Source organism: Sparus aurata, chromosome 3 (assembly GCF_900880675.1).
Source record: "Sparus aurata chromosome 3, fSpaAur1.1, whole genome shotgun sequence".
NCBI classification, from domain to species: domain Eukaryota; kingdom Metazoa; phylum Chordata; class Actinopteri; order Spariformes; family Sparidae; genus Sparus; species Sparus aurata.
In genome coordinates, this window is record NC_044189.1 from 26396950 (window position 1) to 26421371 (window position 24422).

Genomic DNA, 24422 nt, shown 5'->3' on the forward strand with positions numbered 1-24422 from the left:
AGCCTGACGTTAGCTTTTTACGTCTGGTGATTGCATTTATGCTACAAAAATGATAAAAGTGGTGTTAGCTTGTGAAGATTTTCTTGCTGAGCCAACATTTAAGTCTGATGAACTTTAACTCTGATAAACACTTTTGTGTTTTCCACAGACCTCATTTCCTGTAGTAATCCAAAATAAACTTGAAACATCCCATAGGCTGTTAACACGAGCGATGCTAACTCCCAGGCTATCAGACAAAGAAACGCCGTCCCTGCTGCTCTCTGTACCTACTCTAAAGTCATTCCAGCCATGAGGTGAATTTAGTTCAAGGTCTGTTTTTCCTTAAGTGTTTGCAACCGTGAACAGGAGAACTGACTGAGCAGGCTTCTTCAATGACCTACTCCAAACTTTAACATTTCATTGAAGCCCTGTCAGTATTCATCAAATGTTTAGTGCACTGAGCCAACATCATGACTGGAAACTGGAAATTAATTTATTATTCATGAAGGATGTGGGGAATAAAAACACAAACCAAACCACAGATAAACCAATTTAGGAGGTTCTATGTGCAGATAGTGCAGCATGCACTCTGTTGCAAATTTCAAGCCATCCTTGTGTATAATAAATTGTTAAATCAAAGCCTCTCCACAGGGGACCATATTCATTATAATCTTTATTACATTTTTCAAAAGAGGCTGTTCCTCAGGCTATGGATTCATGACGCAACGCACAAATCCATTTGAGTTGGGTTTTTATTCAAATGATGTCCATTTGCACCATACACTCCTCACCAAAACCATCTTTCCATTTCTTCAAACCTAAATATTGTAGATATAATAGTTTTAAGTGTTCTGTGTAATATTTCCATGCTTTTCAAGGGTTCAGTTAAGGCAGTGACTGCGATTCAGAGTTGACAGACTAAACATCACCTTGTGGCAGAATAAACATATCTAAATCCAATTTGCACTGTCATGCACTTAGGCTGCTTTGATGGGTTCCAACTTGACAACAGTTTGGGTAAATAGGTTTTTAATGCGTCACATTCAAAGTACAAGGCACTCAAGTCAAAGGAAATGAAGTGCTGTATTTGCAATTATAAGACAAAATCCTGTAAAACTGGAAATTATCTGAAATGCTTTTAGACTCGAGCGCTTGGGGTCTGTTGCTTTCACTGCCTGAGGGCAGATACATAACATTTGCCTCTTTGAAGGGAATCAAACTGCAATTAGACCTCTTGGTAAGTGTTTTCTTCTCTGGCTGGTTTCATTTACATAGAAGAATTATGGTCACTGGTAAATTATCTGATTCGGCACTAACATTATCTCTAGCTCTCAGAAAGATAAAGCTCTTACAAGTGCACAATAATTAATACATTATACGGGAAAAGAGGCACAATTGTAACATCACCACAATTCTAACACCCATATTTTTTCAGATATGGCCTGTTTCCAGTGACCTGATCACACATGCAATTATATATACCTGTCATCTTAGTGCCTTTTAAAAAAAATCAGGGGGGTCTGAACTTTCATCTCTGAGATATCAGCCAAAATCTCCTTTTGTGCGAGGTAAGTAAAATATGAAACCAGAGGAGTTTTTCTCATAATTTCTCCCCATTACCAGTTTGAATCTGAAAACAATCTACTTTTAAAGAATAACCCGTTCATGGACAGGGGCATGTGCACATCAGGGAGAGAAAGCAGGGCTGGCTTACAACTGTACCGCATGTGTTAAAGTTGAAGTTGAATTTAAATCAGCATCTTTGAGTCCTAAAACCCAGAAATAAGTAGCATTTTTGCACATCCAGTTACCTTGTCGCAAAGTCCATTGGGTTTTTGTCATGTGTTTTTCAGTTCAAGATTGTCATGTTTTGTTCTACGACAAATAGTAAACTAATAAACACGCCACTTTAAAATTACAAAGCAATTACGTGTCTCGAATAGTCGGTGGTGAAATGGAGGCTTGCATGGACTAGGGGTGGGCTGCAAATTTCGGTACCGGTCCGACACCAAGTAATTACAGGGCCAGTAATGCCTGATCATTGAATGATTTTGTACTTTTGCCTTTAATTAGCTGATCAAGATGATAATAATAATAAAACACAGGACAAAGATTTTAGCCAAATAAGAAAATAATATTTAATATTATTAAATCTATAACCTATCTGCATGAAGTCTAAATAGGAATACTAATGTTCCTCCAACAGATACACAAAAGGGTTATTATATTCTGCCATATTCATACTTCAGAGTGAACCTGAGTGAGCGGAGTGAGATAGGTGGAGAGGAGCGCTGTGCATAAGGACTGAGAGGGATGCTGCGATCACACAAACTCTGTGAAGAAATACAAGTGAATTGCTGAACTTATAGAAGAGAAACTACAACAAAAATATCGATCTCATTGCGCTAGTATCAATCCGATACCAATACTCACCTTGGTATCGATACTATCGATATTTGGATCGATCCGCCATCCCCTAGCATGGACATCATTTCAACAGACTGAATGTGGAGACTCATCTGCTCTCTAATCTGTCTTTACAGACGGACTTTAGTTGCTCTATTCTAACTTTACAACAGATCGACCAGTTTATACTACAGTGTGTATGCTATAGCGTAGTAAGATGCTTTATATTGGTGACGCTGAAGTCATGCGACTGTGGTGTAAAGCGCTCGTAGACTAGCGTTAGCTTTTTACTTGTGGTCATTTCATTTACCCTGCACAAACATCAGAAAAGGTGGTGTTCATCTGTGAAGATTATCATTATCTTTTGTTTGCCACACATCTTATTTTTCTACAATAATTTTTTCTACAATGGGATGTTTTCTACAATAATCCAAAATCCAATTCAAAAAGTACCATTAGGTTTTAGGAAAGGGAACTTCTGGGTTAGCCTGCAAAAATACATCAACCCTGCCGCACTCAACTCTCTTAAATTGGGGGGGGGGGGCATCCCTGCTGTAGCTCACAGTTCATGCCCAGATGTCACAGTGGTAGCTGTCTTTACATTTAACTCTTGGCATCAAAGTGAATAATTGTATTTCCCAAATTGGCTAATTATTCTTTTAAAAGCATCAGACGGAGCTGTGTAACAGAGACATCGGTATGGGACCAATCCTCTTGTCATTCGCCACTGAGCAGAACCTTCAACCAGCTGTGTAGCCCTTTGACAGATAAATTCATTTTGTGTTGTTATGTTGGAGATTAATTAGCTCTGCTTCACTGCAAATAAATGTGTTGTGTGAATGTGTGAAGCTTATATAACAGAGCCCGAGGTACAATACGTTATTCGATTTGGCAGCATACAATACAGAGTGAGTGGGGATGATGTTGCACGACCAACAGCTTCATTTCAGACAGGTCCTCTCAAATGCAGCTAGATATGGGATATTCATTTTCAGTCAGAGGTCTGAGTAACAACCTCTGATGTTTTGATGTCAGGTTTCCCTTTGGAACAGTCCTATCTCAAGTCTGAATCGCACTCAGAGAGACTACTGTCACGGTAGCCTTTTTTTTTTAAAATCTCATTTGACTGCAGTTGTTTAATTATAAATATTGTAGTGTTACCGATCTTTTAAAGTCAAATTTACGGAGAAAGAAAAACACCCCTGCAGCTCCTCTGCGAAACTCAGACACACTCTGGTGCACAAGCGCTTCACTCGATCAAAGCAGGGACCTCAAGCTGCAGAGAAGAAAATCTCCTCCCTGCTCACAATCCTGCCGCTTGTCAACTTTCAAGTCCCGGCACTCGGTGTCATGGCCTCCTAAACTGCCACTTGAACTCAGACATAGATAGACAGCAGTTAAGTTTTCATGGACGCTCTGATCTCAGCAGCCCTCTGAGCAGCCATGGTCTTCCTCCGCTGCATGGATGAGGCCGCGGCCTCTGTGATGCCGTGGTAGCTGTCCGTCTCCTGGGAGTCCTCGCTGTTCTGAGACTTGGTGCTGTCCTGCGAGTCTGGCTTCTGCCTCATCGCTCTGTTCTGTTCCTCCTTCAGCTCCAAGTAGGAGCGGGAGAAGGTGTGAAAGATGGATGTGACGGGGAAGGCCATGAGGAGGATGCCGCTCAGGATGCTGCTGAGCGCCACAACCTGGCCGGGGATGCTTCTGGGCACCATATCTCCGTAGCCGACTGTGGTCATGGAGATGACCGCCCACCAGTAGCTACCAGGGATGCTTGTGAACTCCTGCTTGGCGCCCATCTCACTCTCAGCCAGGAACACCAGTGGGGAGAAAAGAGCCATGGCCACGCAGAGGAACAGCAGCAGCAGACCGAACTCACGCGTACACCTCCTCACCGTCAGGCCGAGTGTCTGCAGGCCTAAGGAATGCCGGGCCAACCTCATCACGTAAAAGATCCGTAGAGCTCGCAGGACTCTGAGAACTAACCCCACCTTCTCCAGGTAGTTGTTCCCCGAGCCTGCAGGCTTCCCTCCCACCGACATAGAGTCCACGATGAGGGTGATGTAGTAGGGAAGGATGGCCACCACGTCGATGACGTTCAGAGGCGTACGCAGGAACATACACTTGCTCTGCGTCTGGATGAAGCGCAACAGGAACTCGAGGGAGAACCAGGCAACACACACCGTCTCCAGCACAAAGATGTTATAGCACCTCTGGGAGCACTCACCCTGTGGGGGTAGAAAACACATAAAGACAGACATTAAGGGTCGTGTTACACTACACACCAGCAGTAACGCACTACAGTGCTCACGATATGTGAACACCGAAAGCGCTTGAGACAAGGCTGACGTGAAGGCACGGCATGAAGTCTGTAATTAAGATTCTATTTCAAAGGCGGCTGTTTGATTCGCGAGTTCGTCACTGACAGAAGAGGTTGATGCGTTTGATCTCACAACAGAAAGGTGATTCTGATTTTTGACAGAACAAAACACGGCAGAGACAGCCCTGAAAGATTCATGAAGCTTAAAACAAAGGCTGACTTATACATCAAACCCCAGTGATCAAGAGGTGAGAGCTTGAAGAGGTGCACATGTGCAGGCAGTGTTTCAATAGGAGCCGTCTTAGTCACAGAGAAGCCTATACTGTGGATTTCCCTCTTTTATCTCTTTTAGTGATCATCTGTTTTTTTATGACTGCTGAAATAGTGTTCATAAATATTTGAAAATATAATTACAAGAAATTACTTGGTTATTAAGTCAAAGTCCTCCCTGGGGGAATCTGAAAATGCTCCTCATCTTTTTGCATTTACTTGTGTTTTATGAATGAACTAAAAAATACTTTACTTATTTTGTGTCAGTTAATTAACAATGTGTGGTTTAATCAGAATACAAGGATAATGAAGCAAAAACCTCTTCTGACCTTTAAACTTTGAAATCTTCCCTCTTTGAAATGCCATGTAATCATGTCAAATAGGTATTCCTAAAACCTCTTTCTTTTGCAGAGTCATCAAGATGATGACATTCCCGAGCCATCAGGGTAACGACGCCGCACGCCGCGGTTGTACAGGTTGTCTCCAGGTGTGGAAGTGCACACGTGTGACTGCATAACCAAACCACTTCCCTCAGTATTTGCTCAGTCAACAGCTCTGCTCCATACAGACGTCATTCCAACTGACTGCCCTCGCATGAAAAAAAAAGTCCTCCTCTCAGATCGAGCCTCATGCATATTTCAGAGGATACACTTAGTTTTGCATGTAGCGTGGCTTTTACCCTGGAGACCTCGAACTTACTAAGCCCATTAAGGACCATGTAAATCACTGATCGCCAAAAGCTGGAGTCGCAGATTTTCCACTCAGCAGCAGCAGCAGCAGCAGCAATAACCTGCTAAAGTCAAGGCTGAAGAAAAATAAGATGGAATAACAGAAAACAGTAAAAAATAAAATAAATAAATAAATGTGGATTTGCTCAGTAGTATTGATGATCAGAAGTGGTAAAGACCTACCAGCTGTATGATGTGTTATGTTCTTTTGTAACAACATTACTGGCCATTTTGTTTTCTACTGACAGAAAAAACGGAGTTGTTTCAGTTGATTGCAGTCAGATGTCACCCCTCTGACAGATGAAAATAGCTGATTCAGTAATATCCTGGCCTTTACTGAATGTGAAGATAGATCTTAAAATACAGCCTGTCACGGGCTCTAAGAAAAAATCTCATAGCACTTCTATCTGACCCCCACAGTGTGGATGTGAATTGCTGAAATTGCTGTGTAGTAATTAAATCCGACCCAGCATCTCGTACCACTAGCTTGTGATTGAAAGTCATCCATATAGAAAGTCATGATTTCTTACAATGTGAACAGAGTGGAAACAGAGACCCACTTTAAATGGGGGTCCCTCACCCCTTAAAATGCCCCCAGTCCCTTGTGTTTCCAGGTGGTATTAGTTTTGCTGTGGCGATCACAAGGACAATGGGATCAACAACTACCAACAACACGTCAAACATGAGTTAATTATTTATTTGGTCTATAATGGAGATGTGGAAGCAGATAGCAATGGTGCCAGGCTGCCACCCTGACTGGATCACCAGTCAGCCTTCATTTTCATGCCCCATGACAGACAGACAAAACTGCATTTTGAAAGCAAGGCCAAGCTAAACACAGATGGTGCCTTTTTTCTATAAGCATCAAATTGTGCAATCAACTTATAATGCATAATGATACCATATGGCCCTCATCCTAAGCTGCGACTTAAAGCAACATGGAGCAGTCTATTGTTAACATGTCTGGTGGTCATGGTTATGGTAATGGTAATTGGTTATGCCAGCTGTGCTGATCATACCTCACTTCTCTTCGTGTGCCACCATGACGACTTATTAGTTCTTTATTAAAAATGCCCTAAATGTAAATGTAAATTAAAATATCCAGGAGACTTTTGAAAAGATTGCTCTGACAGTACACACAGTCATGGTCCAAGGGGGTTAATTGTAATCGGGATGGTCTTGTTCTCACGTACCTGCAAAACATATGACATCCCCTGTCAGCTTCCACAGCACTTTGTGTCTTGTGCATGCCAACATTACGGTGAACATGATGAGCATTATACATGCTAAATAAACACCAGGGTTAGTGTCAGTTATAGAGGCTTGTTTAAAGCAACATTATGTAACTTTTTCACCTTAAAATAACAGCTTCCACATCATTTTGATGGTACAGTATCTTTTAATAGGGTGAGTGGTGTCTTTGCCCCATCACTTGTTTGTGCGCTACGTAACTTCAGTAGGATAGGATAGGATCACAGTGTTACATACATGTTTACTTTAAAATACACGTTGTAAACACATGACATTTTTATAATGAGGTTTGGTTGTAATTCGCACCTTCATTACGTCTGACAAATTGTTACAGACCTGAAATTGTATTCACGACAGTGGTGTTTTACTCAGAAACTGTGATTCCATATAAGGAGGAATCTATAGGATTGTATAGGGATTCAATAGGGATATAAGGATTATTTATATATATATATATATATATATATATATATATATATATAATATATCGTTTGTACTTTCCTTTTCAAGCAACATTATGTAGGAACTGGCCTTTAGAGCGATTTGGAACCCCCCCTCATTGTTTTGGAGATATCAGCTGTAGAGATGCCTTCTCTTGAAAATGGCTAGCTATGGTTGCTAATTAAGCTCGCTAAAGTCACGAACCTCTTGTCCATGAGTGGGCGCTTGTTTCTTCCTGTCGTAGGCTGACCGGGTCATGATGTCTGAAAAGAGACTGTTGAGTTTCTTTAAATGTACACAACATTTTTGGCGCTTTGAGCAACACAAGCAGAGAGCCATCTCGTTCTATCATATTCAAGAATATCATCTCTAGGGCCGAAATCTTCAAATCCTCCAACACACACCAGAACAGCCCAGGTGGATCAATAGCACTACAGGTAAGAGGACAAAAGATGTATTTGTGATTCAGGGTTGTCTCTTTAAATCTGCCTGGATAAACAGTATACAGACAGACTTTAATTTAATTCCACAACCTGCTTCCTGCAGGGTTAAGTAACAAGAGGACATATGAAATCTTATTTCCTGGTACTTAGTGTCACATCAGAAAGTCTCCATTGGCTGCAGTCCACAGTTAAATAAAAATGAACAATAGGAGTAAGTTCACTGCCTCGGCACAGCTCGATATGTCCCTGGCCAGCTGCTAGCAAGCCTCGATCCACTTAGTTGGAATGTAAAATGATAAAATTAGTATTAGGGTGAAAACCACAGATTGGCTACTTGGGTTCGAAGGAATTTTAAGCAAAACTGGTTCAGAAATTTGAAAACAAAGAACACTTTCTGTTCTTATTCTGCCTTTTCGGAATGCCAGAAATATTTGGAGAGTTTACAGAGGCAGCAGTGCTTGGCTGGATATTATTATATTCAGTTTGAGGTAAATATATATATATTTATCTGCTCTTTTGTACAGTCTAGCTCTCATATCGTCTGTATCATATGTTCTGTTTCTTTCTCTAATGCTTGTCATCTGGTTTATTAAATCCACTTTTGACCCCTCCTGTGGCAGACCGTTTAGAGACCTACAAAAGTACTTTTTCCTTTCACCAGCTTTTCACCAAACAGACAGATTCAAGTGCTGCCACGGCGCAACTTGAGGCTCGGCTGCTGTGTCGGAGCGGTTCAAATTTGAGCTTAAGTCCACCCTCTAACCACATGCTGTCATTTCACATCCAACGTAAAAAGAGTCTGAAGCCAAAACAAATACATGTGCTGCTGGCCAAAACCTTAAGGAGCTAACCCATTTGCTGACCAACGTATTCAGATTGCTCTCTGTCAGAGGCTTTCTGGCTGAGTGCATTTTCCACTCCCTCCCTCCACGCTGAAAAGCCTCTGATGTATGCACAGAAGATCAAATAGAAGCACACAATTATCCGTCTCAGCGATCAGGGGACTCTGACCCCTCGGCAGCTGAAGACACGCAGGTAAACCAAACAATGCCAGAAGCAGCAGCTCACCATTGATCCTCACTGATGGGTGGAGTGGATGTGATTCACTAACAGGCAGCGCACCTCAAGTGGTTCCGTCTTCGGCACAACCACAGTGGGTTCATTTACTGCTCTCATTTGTTCACCTCGCTGGGCACTGCTGCGTGTGTTTGCTCTGCCTCCCAGATTGAGTTTCAACACTTTTGCCTCTCTTCCAGAAACTATCTCGAAATGCTTCTTCGCACAACAAGAATCTTATTACAGAACAATAACGTGATTGAGTGTGAATCAACAGGACCTTAGAGTCAAGCGAGCACAATTTCCATCCATAGGAACAGATGGCTCTTTTATGATAAGCGCGCACTAGTCGTATTTTGCGGTTGACACAATCAGGTGTTCTCACACGCTGTATTCAGTTATACATATTTAAACAGATTGAAACCAGGTACATACTGGATGAAAAGGGCTCTATCACCAACAGTTGGTGCTGAAGATGAAGTAAATGCACACAGAGACGCTTGCTTTTATCCTCATTTCTGCTTCTCACATGCTTTACAAAGACACCTGCCTCATCAATGCATGGATCAGTAGGTCCGGTGCTCCAGCAACATTCCAGCATGCATAAAAAGCACAAGAGTAACAAATGCACACCTCTAAAACAAAACATTTAAAGTTAAAATGTTCAGGTTATGTACTGTTACACACTTTAAAAGACTTGCAGTGTTAGAGATTATTATCAATGTTTGTGTGATACTATGCTTAATTTATGTAGACTGTCTCTTTTGGGAATACTGCATTAGAGACTAAGTCCAGATGCTTCCAGTAGAAAAGCTGGGGGAACCAGCTGCGCACTGCGCTTTAATGGAGGTGAGGAAGTTAACGAGAGGTGTATCTGCCAAACCAACCAGATGTTACTCATCCCTGAAGACATCTCCGATGTAAAACCGAAGAATGCAGTTTGAAAACACCTCAGGTGAAGCACTTCATCTTAGTGTCCAGTAATCTAGTGCACCATGTAGGGGTGTGACGATCGCCGCGGGGTTCAGCGCAAAGTTCTACTGGTTTAACATTGGATGCAAGCACTTAAAACAGCAAAGAAAATGCTGTGGTGTATGCCATAGGGGATAAGGGGTTTCAGAGTGCAGTGGTGCCGTTGTCACATTCTGCCTTAAAGCCCCATGAGGCTGAAGGGCAGAAAACACCCACCGGAACTACAGTTGGGTGGGAAGTGCAGTCTTCACCATCAGCCGCAAGAGGTAACAATGCCACACATTTATGCTATCCTTATCAGACTATTATTTTGATGTTATAAAATGTTATTATTATTTTGTTTGCAAAGTGCACACAATCTCATTGATTATTATTGGCATATATGTTTATAAATCAATTGTTCTGCTCAAAATAAGCTCATGTGAGACTGCATGTGAAAGTTCAGTCAGATTCCAAGTGAAGACTTAATAGACAGGACTCCAAGTATGGAGTAACCAACTATGGCTATGGTAGCCAAGTATATACACTACCAGTCAAAAGTTTGGACACACCTTCTCATTTAATGGCTTTTCCTTATTTTCATGACTATTTACAGTGTAGATTCTCCCTGAAGGCATACCTCAAATGGTTATATCTCGTGAAGCTCATCGAGAGAATGCCAAGAGTGTGCAAAGCTTTTTTGTTTACTAAATAATCCCATATGTGTTCATTCATAGTTTTGATGCCTTCATTAAATGAGAAGGTGTGTCCAAACTTTTGATTGGTAGTGTCTACTGGCTAACCGTAGCCTCAGTTTGCCTAGTTTGTGCCTCCCACACATGCTCACACCGTTAGCAAGCCTCATATACAGCGGAAGGTCATCGTAGTATGACAATAGATAAAACAAATGCCTATAACTGTGCTATATTCAGAGCTGAACAAGATACGCAGGGCTATGGAACAGTAACGGTAACTGCAACAATCATGGCCATCCGTACTGTCACACCCCCACAGACCGACACTGGAGAGCCTGAAATAGAAGAGCTGCTAGCCCAGCTACAACACATGTACCCACACAGTGAGTCTCTCAAAGGGCCATGAATGCGCTTCTAGTGGCAGTCGAAGCTCCACCAGACTCCCTGTCCTCGAAGACAAACAGAGTCCGAACAAAAGCTTCTCATGACTGGCTAGCTCAGACAACCAGCGTGTTCCTTGACCGCACATGTCACTCACTACGTAGCCATGGAGCTACACCACCTACAATCTTTGTTCCGCCACTCCTCTGTAGTATTTTTTAAAATGTGCTGGGAGGAGGGGATCTAGCGGAAATTGAGGGTGTAGTTACTTTTATTATGAATGTTTCAGTTTTACAGTTATGTTTATTGTTAGGCAGCGACCTCTAGCGGCCATAGTTATATTACAGTGGAAAAGTAGGAAGTCAGGTGACGTATAAAAAGAGACAAATTCTGCTTATGTATGAGGTGGATGGATGGGTCAGATAAACGGGACTTTGACTGTGGAGACAACTGTTTGTCTCCAGACTGAAACCAAAGTCAATGGTGAGTTCTTTTTACTTGCCAATGTAGGTAAGTGAGGGTTATGTACCGCAATGTAAGTATGGCCAAAACTTAAAGTATCAAACCACATTTTCGTTATTTTCATGTTTAGGTACCTAAACCTGACTAAGCAACAGTCATGTCACTTTGGGGACACTGACATATGTCATTTTGGGAGTCACTGGCAATCAACCTGTTCTGTTTTTAACACACGAGGATGTGTTTGTATGGCAGCATGCTGATGATGACAATAATGATGCTGACAATGTGAAAATGCTCATGCAGGTAATGTGTAACATCGTCACCATTTTCAGTGAATGTGTTGGCATTTGCTGATTGCTGCTGAAGACAGAGTACAGCTGAGGATGATGATGATGATGATGATGATAACACTGCGGACATGCTGTATTTCATATTTGTCAAATTTAAGCTTGACCTGGTGATGAATCATCAGAAGCCATCCTCTGGGCAACATGACTATCTGATCCCAATATAACCATTATTTGACCAATAAAAGACAGGGACTACATTCTGTGTTGGAAGGTTACTTTGCATGTGACTCTTTTTTTTCTACATGAATTATTGTGATACATTAAAGCTAAAAATAACTGCAATGTTAATGAGCACACAGTTGCTCAACCCAGATACTTTAACAATGTTTCCCACAGGCAGAATTCCAGCCATTTTATGCAACGGTTGCACTTTAAGTGAATTGGTAACTACGCAGCCGATACAGGAAAACTATTTGCCCGTCTATTTATAGCCTGTGAAAGACTGACGACCTGTCCATGGCGTACCCTGCCACTCGCCCAGTGCATGCTGGGATGGGGCTCCTGACCCCTACAGTTAACGATGTATTCAATAACCATTAGTGCTCATTCAACCTACTACATTTCACTGCCAGCGCAGGAAATCATGGCTGTCTACTACATATCCAAACACTGTCAGTCAATTACGTTTTCTGTCCTCATCTTAATTTGTCTCCCACAACCGTCAAATGACTTGCATTCAATTTAAAAAGTGTGACATTGAATGTTGGATTTGAGATTATTGCATGTAACTAGGATGTCTGGGAAAGTGGAGATGGTTCAGAGAAACCTGCTTCAGGGAGAAATGTGAGCAGATGGAAGCTTGCTCCGATAAAGTTACACAATTTATAATAAATAAGACCATGCACTCTAAGTTAATATGTTAGTGACCATTCTGTGTGGCTAATCATTTCTCAAAATGAGAATCAGACATTCCTCCACTCTGTCATTACTAACCAGGCTGTCTTGGCTCATAGTTTTGTGACTTTCCTCAGTATTACTGAGTGTCTGTGTGTGTGATTAGGATGCAGAATCTTGATGAGCGGGCAAAGTATTCTGCTCCAACCCAGATTCAATGATTACACAATCACGATTACTTTGTCTGGAACTTTGCAAAAATCTTAATAAACATCATCTTTGGCTAGGGGAGGAGGTCTAATCCACTTTCGACCATGGAGATTAATCACATTTTTTAATCATTTAGGAAATGTATTTATATTCCAATAGCCTGAAAATAGTGTAATAACTCACACACACAGGGCACTGGCCTCGACCCAAGCAGTTTTGTTGCTTGTCAATATGTATTTATTACAGTCGGGTCTTTGGGGAGGGCAAGGGGAACTTTACGGCCAAACCCTTTCTGTTCTTTGCTGTACTAAATTCTCTTTTATTCCCTTCAACCTGCAATCTGCCAGCTTTAGCAGCTTTCAGAATACATGCATGCTGTTCTCTAAATCCATGCACAAGACCTGTGGCCACTACTTTTCTTGCACTTCTAGACACATTCATTCTTTTTTACATCCTTACACTTGATAGTGTTATAGTTCAATAGTTAGTCATCCACTCCAGCCTCAACAGTTACACGGTGCCTTTACACTATATGCCCATGCACTGTTGTTTAAATCCTGTTCTGTGCAGCTGTGACAACCCAAATTCCCCATGGGGGTCATCACAGTTTCATCTGCTCGAACCTGATCTTAAGTACCGTCAATATTGATGGCTTTTGCCTGACAAGTTTATACTTTCACTCTCTGCCCCCCACTGTTTAAATACACCACTGATGTACAAACATAGTAAATCAGTTAAAGTGGTCCGGTTAACATCTAGTTGTTCTTCTTTATTGCTAAAGTAAGACTACAGAGTGTTTTTGGTTTATTGTGATTTAGCGAGTAGTCAGTTCATTTCACACAAAGCCGTCACAGGAAGAGCTGGCATTGCTATGGCTTTGGTGCAGCGGATGGTAGCTCCTCCAAATTATTATCATTGGAGAAGAAGGCAGGCGTTCTGGATTAAAAGCAGCAAACTTTGAGACCATCTTTCAACCAAATGGACTAAGAGCCGTGCTAATCCTTCTTGGTTCATGGCTGCTTCTGGCTAATGCTTGGTCACAGGAAAAGGAAATGGACCGAATGAGACTCAGGCTGGCCAAAACAACATGAAGACAGATTGTTGCGCCCACATTCCTACAGAAACCTGTCTCCACCTCAACATCTTAGATCAAGCTGTTGCACTCCACCGTGTTCAGAGCCAGCTGAGGGCAGGACTACAGCTGGAGGAGGAGAGGAGGACTCTGTGTTTATAACACTGATGCTCGGTGATCACATACAGTCAAAGTTGACGGATGTAGCACTTTTGATGTGAAGATGCCAACAAAGTGTTTATGTATATTTGTATATATACTGTAAATGTGTTCTGTAATTTGTGTGGCAAGAAGGAGTTTACAAACTTTCATTTCGTTATGCAACCCTGTGTTGTATAATGACGAATAAAATACCTTGTACCTTAACATTTAAGGCTGATGCAACTCAACTGGGCCTTGAAAAAATATTTATTTTTGGAGGGATATTCCACTCAAGCTGAACACTAGGACACAACTCTAAAGCTCAGTCTCCTGGGGCCCCAATACTCTCTATGTTCAGATTAGGTTTTTGGCACAACTGTACGTTCACACCCCCGGAGAGCCATCAGTCAATATCCTTCATCTCATCCCCACAGCAAAGTGCTTCCTTTGTGGTCACAATGGAAGAAATATTTTTAAAATATTGGGTATTACTGGACATTGTTTCAGTTAATGGGCTGAAAGACTGGCCTATCTGCAAATGTTTACAAATGCAAATGCTTCTATGGTAAGAGGAGAAGGATTTTTTTCCATACGTTAAGTCAATTGGTCTTCCCTCTTCTTATGTTGAGAGGCTGTTCAGCTGCATGTGCTTGCAGCTCTGCAGGGAGGAGCAATTAGAGTGAGCTCAGCTGAAGCATTTTCCTGTTAGCTGTAAGTAACCACAGGGTTGGGAGAATACATTATTTAACCTCATTTATTCTCATTTTTTGTAGATTTTCAATTATTCCTGAATGCTAATCAAACTGCACCATCCTGCTAAAGCATAGGGAGAAAGACACCTGTGGCGGCAAAGGCTTGAAGTTAGCCAGTTAAAAACCATGACCTATTTGGATTCAGATATAAGGCCAGTAATTGTGTAATGTTATTAAAATTCTAGCAGTCTTTCAAAGCTTTAGCTTTAATTTTACTGGCTAATTGCATCCACACCAAAGAAATACCCTCAAACTAGTCACAACTCATACTGAAATCCGATAACTTTTTTTTCCAGTTTGTTAAACTTTACAACTTTACTTAAGCCTAGTTTTTGTTGCAATCTTTTCTTGCACTCGTAGTCAAACACAAACCATCGGAGACACTAGACTCATTTTTGGCGACCTACATCACAGATTATTTATTGCTCTATTACACAATTTATGACTAATAGGGGGCCAAAACTACAACTCTTGAGGGGTCTCTACAGCCTGCAGGGTGAGGGTAATGTGACAGATGGAGTCAGTAGACGACTTTTTGTAGCCAGGATCCAGTTTCTTGATCTGTGTTCCGTTTTGATAAAGCAACCTGATAACAATTCATACTGAAATGTATCCAATGTACCATTTTCTTTCCAAAGAACTTTTTAATACCTTGTCAAACCCATAACCAGTAGTCGATGCAATAGATTAGCTTGCTAGCAGGTGTGTTAGCCCAGCTAACCCTGCATAACCCTCACTTTGCCGGTCAAATGTGCCTTGAAAGTCTCCCCTTAAGAAAATTTGCTTATCAGAAAATGTTGTGTACAATGGACCGAAATTCCTGCAACAACTGAGAAAAATCTACAGTGTTGCAAGCAGGACTGAAAAATGAAGCCAATGGCGAAGTACCAGAACTGCAATTCCTCAGATCGCCACTTGAGGCTGGCTTCAATGTTCTTTACTCCATGAACGTTCAGAGAAGGGAGACACTCCAAAAGACACCGGAGGTTAACAGATAAGTTAAACTAAACACGACCCCACACAAACTTAAGGGTGACATCAAGGTGACCGTGAATCTAACTCATTTCCTGGTGCATCTTGTTGGCCAAATAACATATGCTCACTTAGCTGCCTACGGTGTTGAGGCCCTTTCAGACCCGACACAAGAATGGTAACACTGCATGCTGAAGCGAGTTTTTAATGAACACAATTGCTGTTTGCAAAAAAATTTATATTGAAATTAACCTTTCGGCGACACCTTTAAGAACCATTCAATATTGTACAAAATTTCCATACAAATATGTCTGTGCTTGTCCTGTTTCTGTACGCTGACTATAAAATTTTGAATCTGACAGTTAGAAGTAGGGGAGGTGCTAGGGTTCTGGCATAAAACACGACAATGCACCCGTGTGGATTTACTGTTTGTACTTTGGAATCACTCACCAGAAATTATTCACCGAGCACTGAACGAGAAACACAAATCATCACCGCCATGATGGATTGCACATTTCTCTGAGTATGAACAGCCTATGTCTAACTCCCAGTCAGGAGGGATGACTGATGTGCAGCTCCTATTTTCAGCATGGACTGAGACAAAATCCTCTCTATTTTCCTACAGCGTTTGCACACATTTCTCTTCCACCCATCCACAACCTCTGAGCTCTGGCTCCCTATTCCCCTGTGATGATAAATGACTCGGGTTGGGGTATACTTTAAAGTGGCTGGGATTTACATCAGAATTGAGTGTATAGGGCTCTGGGACTTTGGCGGTGTCACTGAAAGGTTAGATCCACAGCCGAGACTCTCGCAGAAGACATATGGGATAGGAACACAGTTTTCAAAGATGCTTATGTGAACAGAGTAAGCAATTCTGAGGGAAGAAATTGACAAAACACTTGAGATGTTTAATCCCCTATTCATCCAGAGAGTGCGGAAGAGGGACCATGAAATGTGAAATGCAATATAGCTTCTCTTTTTTAGTCTTTGTGTGTGTGTGTGTGTGTGTGTGTGTGTGGGATGTGTGTGTGTGTGTGTGTGTGTGTGTGTGCGTGTGTTTCAGATAGGTCTCACTGAACGCTTCTCTAAAAGCCACATTAGATTAGGCTAAGTGCTTTTGGTTGCAGGCAGCTGCTTAAAAACTTCTGGTTTCTTCCTGAACTCGCTGCGGCTCAAGTGACAGAGTGCATAAAGACGTCTGCTTCCTGGGTTTAGGTTGCATCGCACTCCAGCTTCACAAGTGCAACGTTATTTGGGCCAGAATCATCTGACACATCCTACGCCATCATAACATGATGCAGGGGGTCGCTCATGACGGACCAACAGAGATCAATCACTGACCCTGCTGTTCACTTCAGCACTCCGAAACGTTTAGCATTTTTAGCTCACTGTTTTGGTTTTCTATCCGGCAACTTTACTGTTTTTGTTAACCTCTTGATTCCATTGGGCACATCTCTGTTACCTGGGATGTAGGACGCTGTTTTTTTCAGGCTGGCTTCAACAGCGAGTCAATCCCCTGAGGAGCCCATGTTAAACTCTACAGCAGACATATATGTGTACAACCTGGTACAACAACGCTTTTGGTCTCTATAGCTAATTGTCCTGCTCATGACAACTGTTCACGAGCAAACTTGTAGACAACTCACATGAAGTAACAGGGTTACGTTACATTCAGTAAAAAAGGGGGATTCAGGCCCAGTAGCATTAAAAAATACCCTCAAAACCAAATGTATGCTAGCTGCCAAGCATGCAGGAAAACAAAATTAGCTACTAGTCGGTGAACATATTGTAGCAGTTAGCAGCTAAACAGCCATAACATTTGGTGAATACAGCTGGTGAAGACCAAAACAGACTCGAGTGAAAGTGAATACAGACTGGCAATGATCACATGTTCAGAAAGTCAAAAAAAATTATAACGTTGCAAACAAATTCCCACTTGCTCTAACCCTAACTCTCATCACAGGCAGCTGTTTTCAGCAAAGAAAGCTCTTTGAACTGACTGTACATCCAGTTACCTTCCGCCCAGCACCAAGCAGCAGACAGTGTAGCAGCTAGCTGGTGAACGCAGTGGCACATTTAGCAGCTAAAGAGCCAAAAAGTTCTCAGGAGCTGTAGGACACCAAAAAGTGAGCAATTAATTTCGCTAGGCTGGCTAAGAAATGACTTCAAGTGAGTGCTAATGTTGTTTTGTATCTGCTGGATGTGTAAGAAAGCAACCGGTTGCTACCATGTTAATGACCTGATAACATGATAATAGGCTATGATTGTGTTTTGTTCAGGGGTTGTTTGACTGCCCCAAACTGGCCAAAAAATCATTTATTCGTAGGTTTAAATTATTAATAGAGTAATGCAATTAATTTCAAAGTATAGGTCAAATATGTAGCTTTATATCTAAAAAGCCTTTTTTCATAACTGATACACAATATATAACAATATCGATATCGGTATCTGAGGTGTGAAACGATCATTTCATTACTTTCATTAGCATAGGGAGGATGTGTGCAGATGTAAATGGATGGCTATCAAAGCTAATGGATATTAGGAGGCTGTGAAATGGAGGAGGGTGAGTGGGCGGACTCCACTGAAAGGGATGTGGCAATTAGCAACGGCAATTCACCAAGTTGAGCTGGATTCATAAAAAATGCTCAGCTGCTGAAATGCTTTGTTTGACATTTGCATGAATGAGGACAATGCAGGAAGCAGAGCCCACTCACAGCACATACATAAGTTTATTGAGAACAAGACAATACTCCTCTCCTCACATGGAAATGAGGAGAGGAGACACTTCGAAGTGCATACTTTTTAGGACAAAGTATTGATGTCACCTAATATTAACAGGCTTTGGCACTTGGGGATAGCACTTTGTTTTAATCTACTCTCTCTAATGGTTGTGGTGATGAAGGATACGCAAAGAAGTGGCAGAATGCGGTTTGCCTCCCTTCGCCGTGTATGATAGGCTTTCCGAGAATGACAGCCACCTCATTATACCCATAAAACCCTCGTGTTCCCTGGGTTGCCTCCCATTGCTGGCTCAGGTTAGGCTCTCACTCCTAATGAACTCCTCACTCACGGAGGAGGAGGAGGAGCGAGACTCACATTTTCAGACATCCCTGGGTGGTTAATTGGCGCTGCAAAGACACTGTTTTCATCTGTCCAGAGTTTGAAACATGGCGCGTCCCTAATCACACTCTTCTAATTTAAATAAATAAAACTGCAGATTCATACAGGCGTTTAATGACAGATAGCACTTAATTAGAGATAAGACTATGTCTAAGATGGTTCAGCTTTCACCCACTTTGTTTTCCTGATTGATTTTTCCCTTTGAGGCTTACACACTTCATGCCAACACGCCTCTCCCAGCTCGCTGATGAAGACACATCTTTGACAGAGGGGGAAGCTTTAAGGCTCTTCTTTAATCATACTATCTTCTGCTAGTGTCGCTGTAGAGGTGAATTAGTGTGATACAAAGGTGCTCTCGACCCAGAACACCAAGGCTTTTTTATATGTCTCTGAGGCAAAGGTGGACATGAAAAGGCTCAGGAGAAAGACATCACAGCTTTAATATGCTTTTTCTTTTTTTTTTTTGCTCCACTTGTCAAGGAATGTTGCAACATGCGTAGTCAGTGGGAACAAAAGCCTGAGGTAGAAATATTTCTCTTCCTGCCAGATGAAAGCTAAATGCAGCAACAAGTGGCTGTGCTCCGCTCTCTCTTTCAGACCCAATTAGAGACCAAAGACTGAAGATTACAAGTATCATGAGTGTTATTGTAAACATTTCTACCTAACAGGTTACAGCTTTGGGATAGTATCCACCGTATATTTTTCCTAAGTGCCAATACTATGCTTAGTATAATCATATTCATATTCTTCAGGTTAAACTGTAATTAAAGGAATTGCTGAACATTTTAGAAAACACACTTACTTTCTTTTTTGAGAGTCTGACCAAGCTCATATCTGTGCCTTACATACAGAGCTGGAGCCGGGGTATGGTAAGCCCACCTAGCCTGTCACCCTTCAAAGTGAAAACATGTGCCACCTCCAAAGCTCACTAATTACAGCCCGCTCTCACTCTCATCCTGTCAAATACAGCGTGGTCAGTGGCCCAAAGCTAATAAGTCTGACGCTGTAGGTACCCCTCCAGAGTCCCTTTTTGAAGTGCCACTCTCCTGCAGTAGTACAGGGAGCGAGAAGAGTACAAGTCTAGGTGGTTGGATGGATCATATACTGGACTCTTCCCCTGAAGACCAGAGTTTGGATCCTATCTGCGATCAAGAGTCAAGAGTGATTTGTTTTTAATTTAAGTAAAGTAAATAAGCTATGGTACATAGAGGAAGCAACATTAAGTATGTTACAAGAGTGTGGCCGTGAGTTATGTCACTTGAGTAGAGATGTTTCTGTTAACAGTATGTCACGAGATTGAATGCAACTATTTGAACCCAAAATATGATCTTTTGTTTTGGTGAATTTTAGACCATCCTGTGACTTTTCCTCTCTGTTTTATTTTGTCACTTGATTTAGAATTTAATATGTTATATATATAGTATTTCATTCCAGTAATGAATCCAGCCTGTTTTTACTGCTCATGGGCATTAACAGCATCGTCAACATCTATGAAGAAACACAGTGAGGTCGGTGAGGTAGTTTGACATTCTCACATTGTATGAAAATCATTTTCTATTTAAATCTTTTGTGGAATTGCAAATCACTGCATAATAATGTAGTTTGTAGGCAAATTAAAACATGCCGCTTCCTTTGAGAGCAGACTATAGCTGCTTTCCATTAAAAATATTTAACTGGTCACTCCACCCAACATATCTAAATTGTGTTGTGCCACAAGTTGATGTTTTTACATTTCTGTCCACTTGGACAAAGCAAATTAAATTTAATGTTTTAATTAGAGCTTTTGCTAGGCTTATTTTCTAATTTGGATGCAGCCAGGCTAGTTGTTTCCACTTGTTTCCAGTCTATTAAAGTTAGCCATTCCCCATGTCCAGGGACGCACAGACTCGAGATTGATTCCTATTTCCTATTTCCCCTTCAGGGATAACACATTTTCTTGTTTCTCATGGCAAATTGTTGGTATATGCACTAAATATATTTGTTGTATGCATTCAAAAATGTCCTTTACAAACTACACATTGATTCAAAGTCTTCTTAAATGGAGTATCAAGGGTGTCCCATTTCACATAAGATTATTACAGATTTACAGAGAGTATGTTGTATATGATATTAACTGATGTGAATAAAGAAATGATGATGATGATGATGATGATCATCACAGTGAATGACACACTCAACTCAATTAAAGGCCCCCATTATGTTGAATGGTCAGCAGGTCTGGATAAAAGTTGGGTAACCAAGCCTTTTAGTGTAAAAATTAAGACCACAATTTGCAAAATCATAATGTTATATAACAAAAATAACCTAATTTCATATTCATTTGGGCTTATTTCATTTTCATTTGAGCTTGTGCAAAAATAAATATGACATTTTTGGAAGCAGGTCAAGGAAAACCAACTGCATGGGGATGGTATCTATGGGATTTGGAGATACAGAACTGAATCCTAAACCCAGAAGACCTAAGACCATTCATTTAAAGATGTGTGAATATATATCCTCTTTTCTCATCCTTATCCTATGTATGTGCTGTCAATTACTGCATACATTTGTGAGAACATGGATCTTATCTTGCAATGAAGGCATGTGCAGAAAACGTTGACAGGCTCTGCAGTAATCTGGTATTCGAGTGATTGGAGAAGCAGCCTCTGTTGTCCCTGAGCCTTCGCCTCTGTCTCAGTCACGATGATTTACAATAAAGCCCAGGAAGACTCTGTATGTGGGCTGCTGCATCAACATAATCTAAATTCTACTGTATAAGCTGTAAAGCATTCACATCCCTAAGGCTGTTGTCAAAAAACAGGAATCCTGAGACCGGGGTTCCTTCAGTTTATAGTTATGCACATTATATAATGTCTAATTGTCTGTTCATCATGAAAATCAGTTTTTTGCTTTGACGTTTTTAACATTTGTTCTGCAGTTAGATGCCACAGGCCACTTTGCTTTACAGGAGCAAATATATTTGTTATTGCATCAGTGTCTGTTTTTGGAACTTTTCTGAAAATGGTCATTTGATTCTGTGTTGCATTCAAAATTCTGAAACACCTATCTTTGGAACCACTGTGTAAATGGTAGTGGTTGATAAATGATTTCAGCGCTGACTGCTGAATAAAATGATTCCGATCTAATAACTGTCAGCACTTCATTCAAGTACCTGAATATGGGGCACCAGAGATGAGTTTGGACCTTTTGCACAATTTAAATGTAAATGAAGTCTGTGAATGAGAAAGTCAAAGAAAGTTATTACAGTTAAGTGAAGACATAGAGTGTACTCACCCTCTCCTCCTCCTCTCTGAGATCTGGCATGGTGCTGACACACAGCGTCACAGCAGTAATGGCTACAAATATCACTGACAGACAGGCGAAGATCTTCCCTGGCAGGCCAGAGTGAGGGTTCTCCACCATGTCCCTCAGTCTCCGCATGCAGCCCCCTGTATGGGTCTCTTCTAGAGTCCCCACACTGGGGGGCTGCTGGGTCTCATCGCAGGACTGCGGTGAGTTGAGTTCGGCTTCCTCCTCATCCAGCCTCTGCTGCTCCTTGTAGTCCTCCTGCCTGAGCCGCAGCTTCCTGAGGCAACACCATTCCAGGTTGTTCTCCTCCACCCCCCAGTACAGTAGTTCCTCCTGGAAGGACAGGGCACACATCTCCCTCAGGAGCCGCAGCTTCCCCGCTGCTAAGAAAGTGACAATTGTGCGGAAAGCCAACGGGCTTCGGTCAAAGAAATACTCGTTGCGGCTGCCGTCATAGTCGTCACATACGTCCATTATCTCTGCCTCGTTGCTGCAGCTACGTAGCTTTCCCAGCCTTGTTAGGGGAAACTCCTCCAGCGTGGACCATGGAATGCGGTACTTGATCCCCCCCACATTAATAATGGCCACCCCGTCAGCGAGGCCGATCTCATCTCCGTCTTGTTGGCGGGGCTGCGACTGAAGCAAGAGTTGGGCTCGCTTGTAGAACAAACCCTTCTTGGAGGTGACTTCCTTCGGGTTCTCCACTCTGTTGAAGCTGAAGGTGGTGAACTGATGTTCAGTGCTGCCTGCCAGGAAGGCCACCTCCTGGTACATCACTGCCACTTTGCTGGGGGACGCTGTCCTGAACAAAGTGATGGTTGCGGGGCTTCACAGGGTATGTGAGGTGACCGGGAGTTTGTCACCCATTCAGCAGTGCAGCATTTCTCTGCAGGACAAAAAAGACCAATCAACCATTACCTTTATTTAATGTCTTAACACTTTTTTTTACCATCTAAAGGCTTTAGTACACCTCAAATAAAGTGCTTGTTGGATGGTCGGATAATGTCTGATACACCACAATCTTTGCAATGTCTGAATTGAGGAACACACAGCCGACAATTCTTGTAACTTTCAAGAAACAAACAATTTGAGGTTTCTGCCGACTTTACATAGTGCGTGGACGTGACAAACTAGGCAGGATTTGAGCCCCTCTCACAAGCTCTACCTCAGTCAGCTTTGGATCATAGTGTCTTGCCCCTTTTGATTAGCACAACAACTCATCTACTCCATGCTGTAAGCCGTGCTGATAGCACAGACCTTTGAGGGAACGGAGAGCCAAAATGGAGGAAGCTATCGTAACTAATTAACTGTGTTGCACCATTCACTTTTAATTCACAATAGTATAAACAGTTCCACACATGAAGAATAGGTATGATGGTACAACATACTGTATTTTGCAGTTATCTGTTATCTTGCATCCAAGCTGAAGATACTGCTAACTGACTATTAGCAGATGTTAAGCAGCAGTAATATCTCCAATTCTTCAATACCAAATAGTTTTGTAGCAGTTACAACTTTGTAGGTGTGATCATGCCTTTTAATCATAGGGCGACATATCTCAGTGTATAACCGAGTGTATACCTGCCTTGACTGTAAGTTAAGTTTCACATTGTCGGGCTCTGAGAGGAAAACAGCAAAACAAAGTAAGACCAAGAAAACCTCTGAAAATGTATGAAAGTAATCTACAATCACAACATTGTGGCTTTTAACTACCCTTTTGCTCACTGGACTGAAAACAGAAAATTGTTAAAGAAAACCCTTCAAGTAAAAGCAGATAACTTCATGTCTCTGAAATGTAATTGCATGGAAGTTCAAAGGAAAGCAATTGGTGTCAACTTATGGCCTGAACCAAAAGCAGACAAATGAACAATGTTTTTCTATTTACTGCATCACCAGGCTGCGGGATGAGACAATTTGAAACACTGTGGAACAAACTGTGGGAAACACAGTGATGTAGACCTAATTACTGCACAGTAAACCAGCTATGAGTACATGTCAAGTAAACATTTACTCGTTTAACATATGATGTGATGCTTTATTCATTTCTCATTTTATATGAACACACAGCTTCTGTGGAGATGTATTATTCAAACCCATCAACGTGAAAAATATTCTCAAAGGATCAAATGCACAGCTACTGCATTTCTTACCATATGAGGAGGCTGTTCATATTTTCTCTCGAAGAACAATATCCAAAAATGAAAGTCAGCAGCTATCAACCAAATCCAGATTGTTACATTTCCTATATACGCTGATGCTGCGCTCGGGATTTATGTGATGAAGGGCAAGGAGTTTGAAGT

General features: G+C 41.6%; 1 protein-coding gene across 1 annotated transcript in view; it reads right to left on the minus strand.

Moving 5' to 3' along the window:
* Window positions 1–3498: 3498 nt before the first annotated feature.
* The window catches only part of kcng2 (potassium voltage-gated channel, subfamily G, member 2), a 30686-nt gene continuing 9762 nt past the window's right edge, over window positions 3499–24422 (minus strand). Inside the window, exons 2-3 of the mRNA XM_030410597.1 lie at window positions 22108–23008; window positions 3499–4610 (exon numbers count right to left, since the gene is read on the minus strand). Coding sequence (XP_030266457.1) covers window positions 3783–4610; window positions 22108–22896 — 1617 coding nt within the window. The 5' untranslated portion in view covers window positions 22897–23008 and the 3' untranslated portion in view covers window positions 3499–3782. The remainder of the gene's footprint in view (window positions 4611–22107; window positions 23009–24422) is intronic.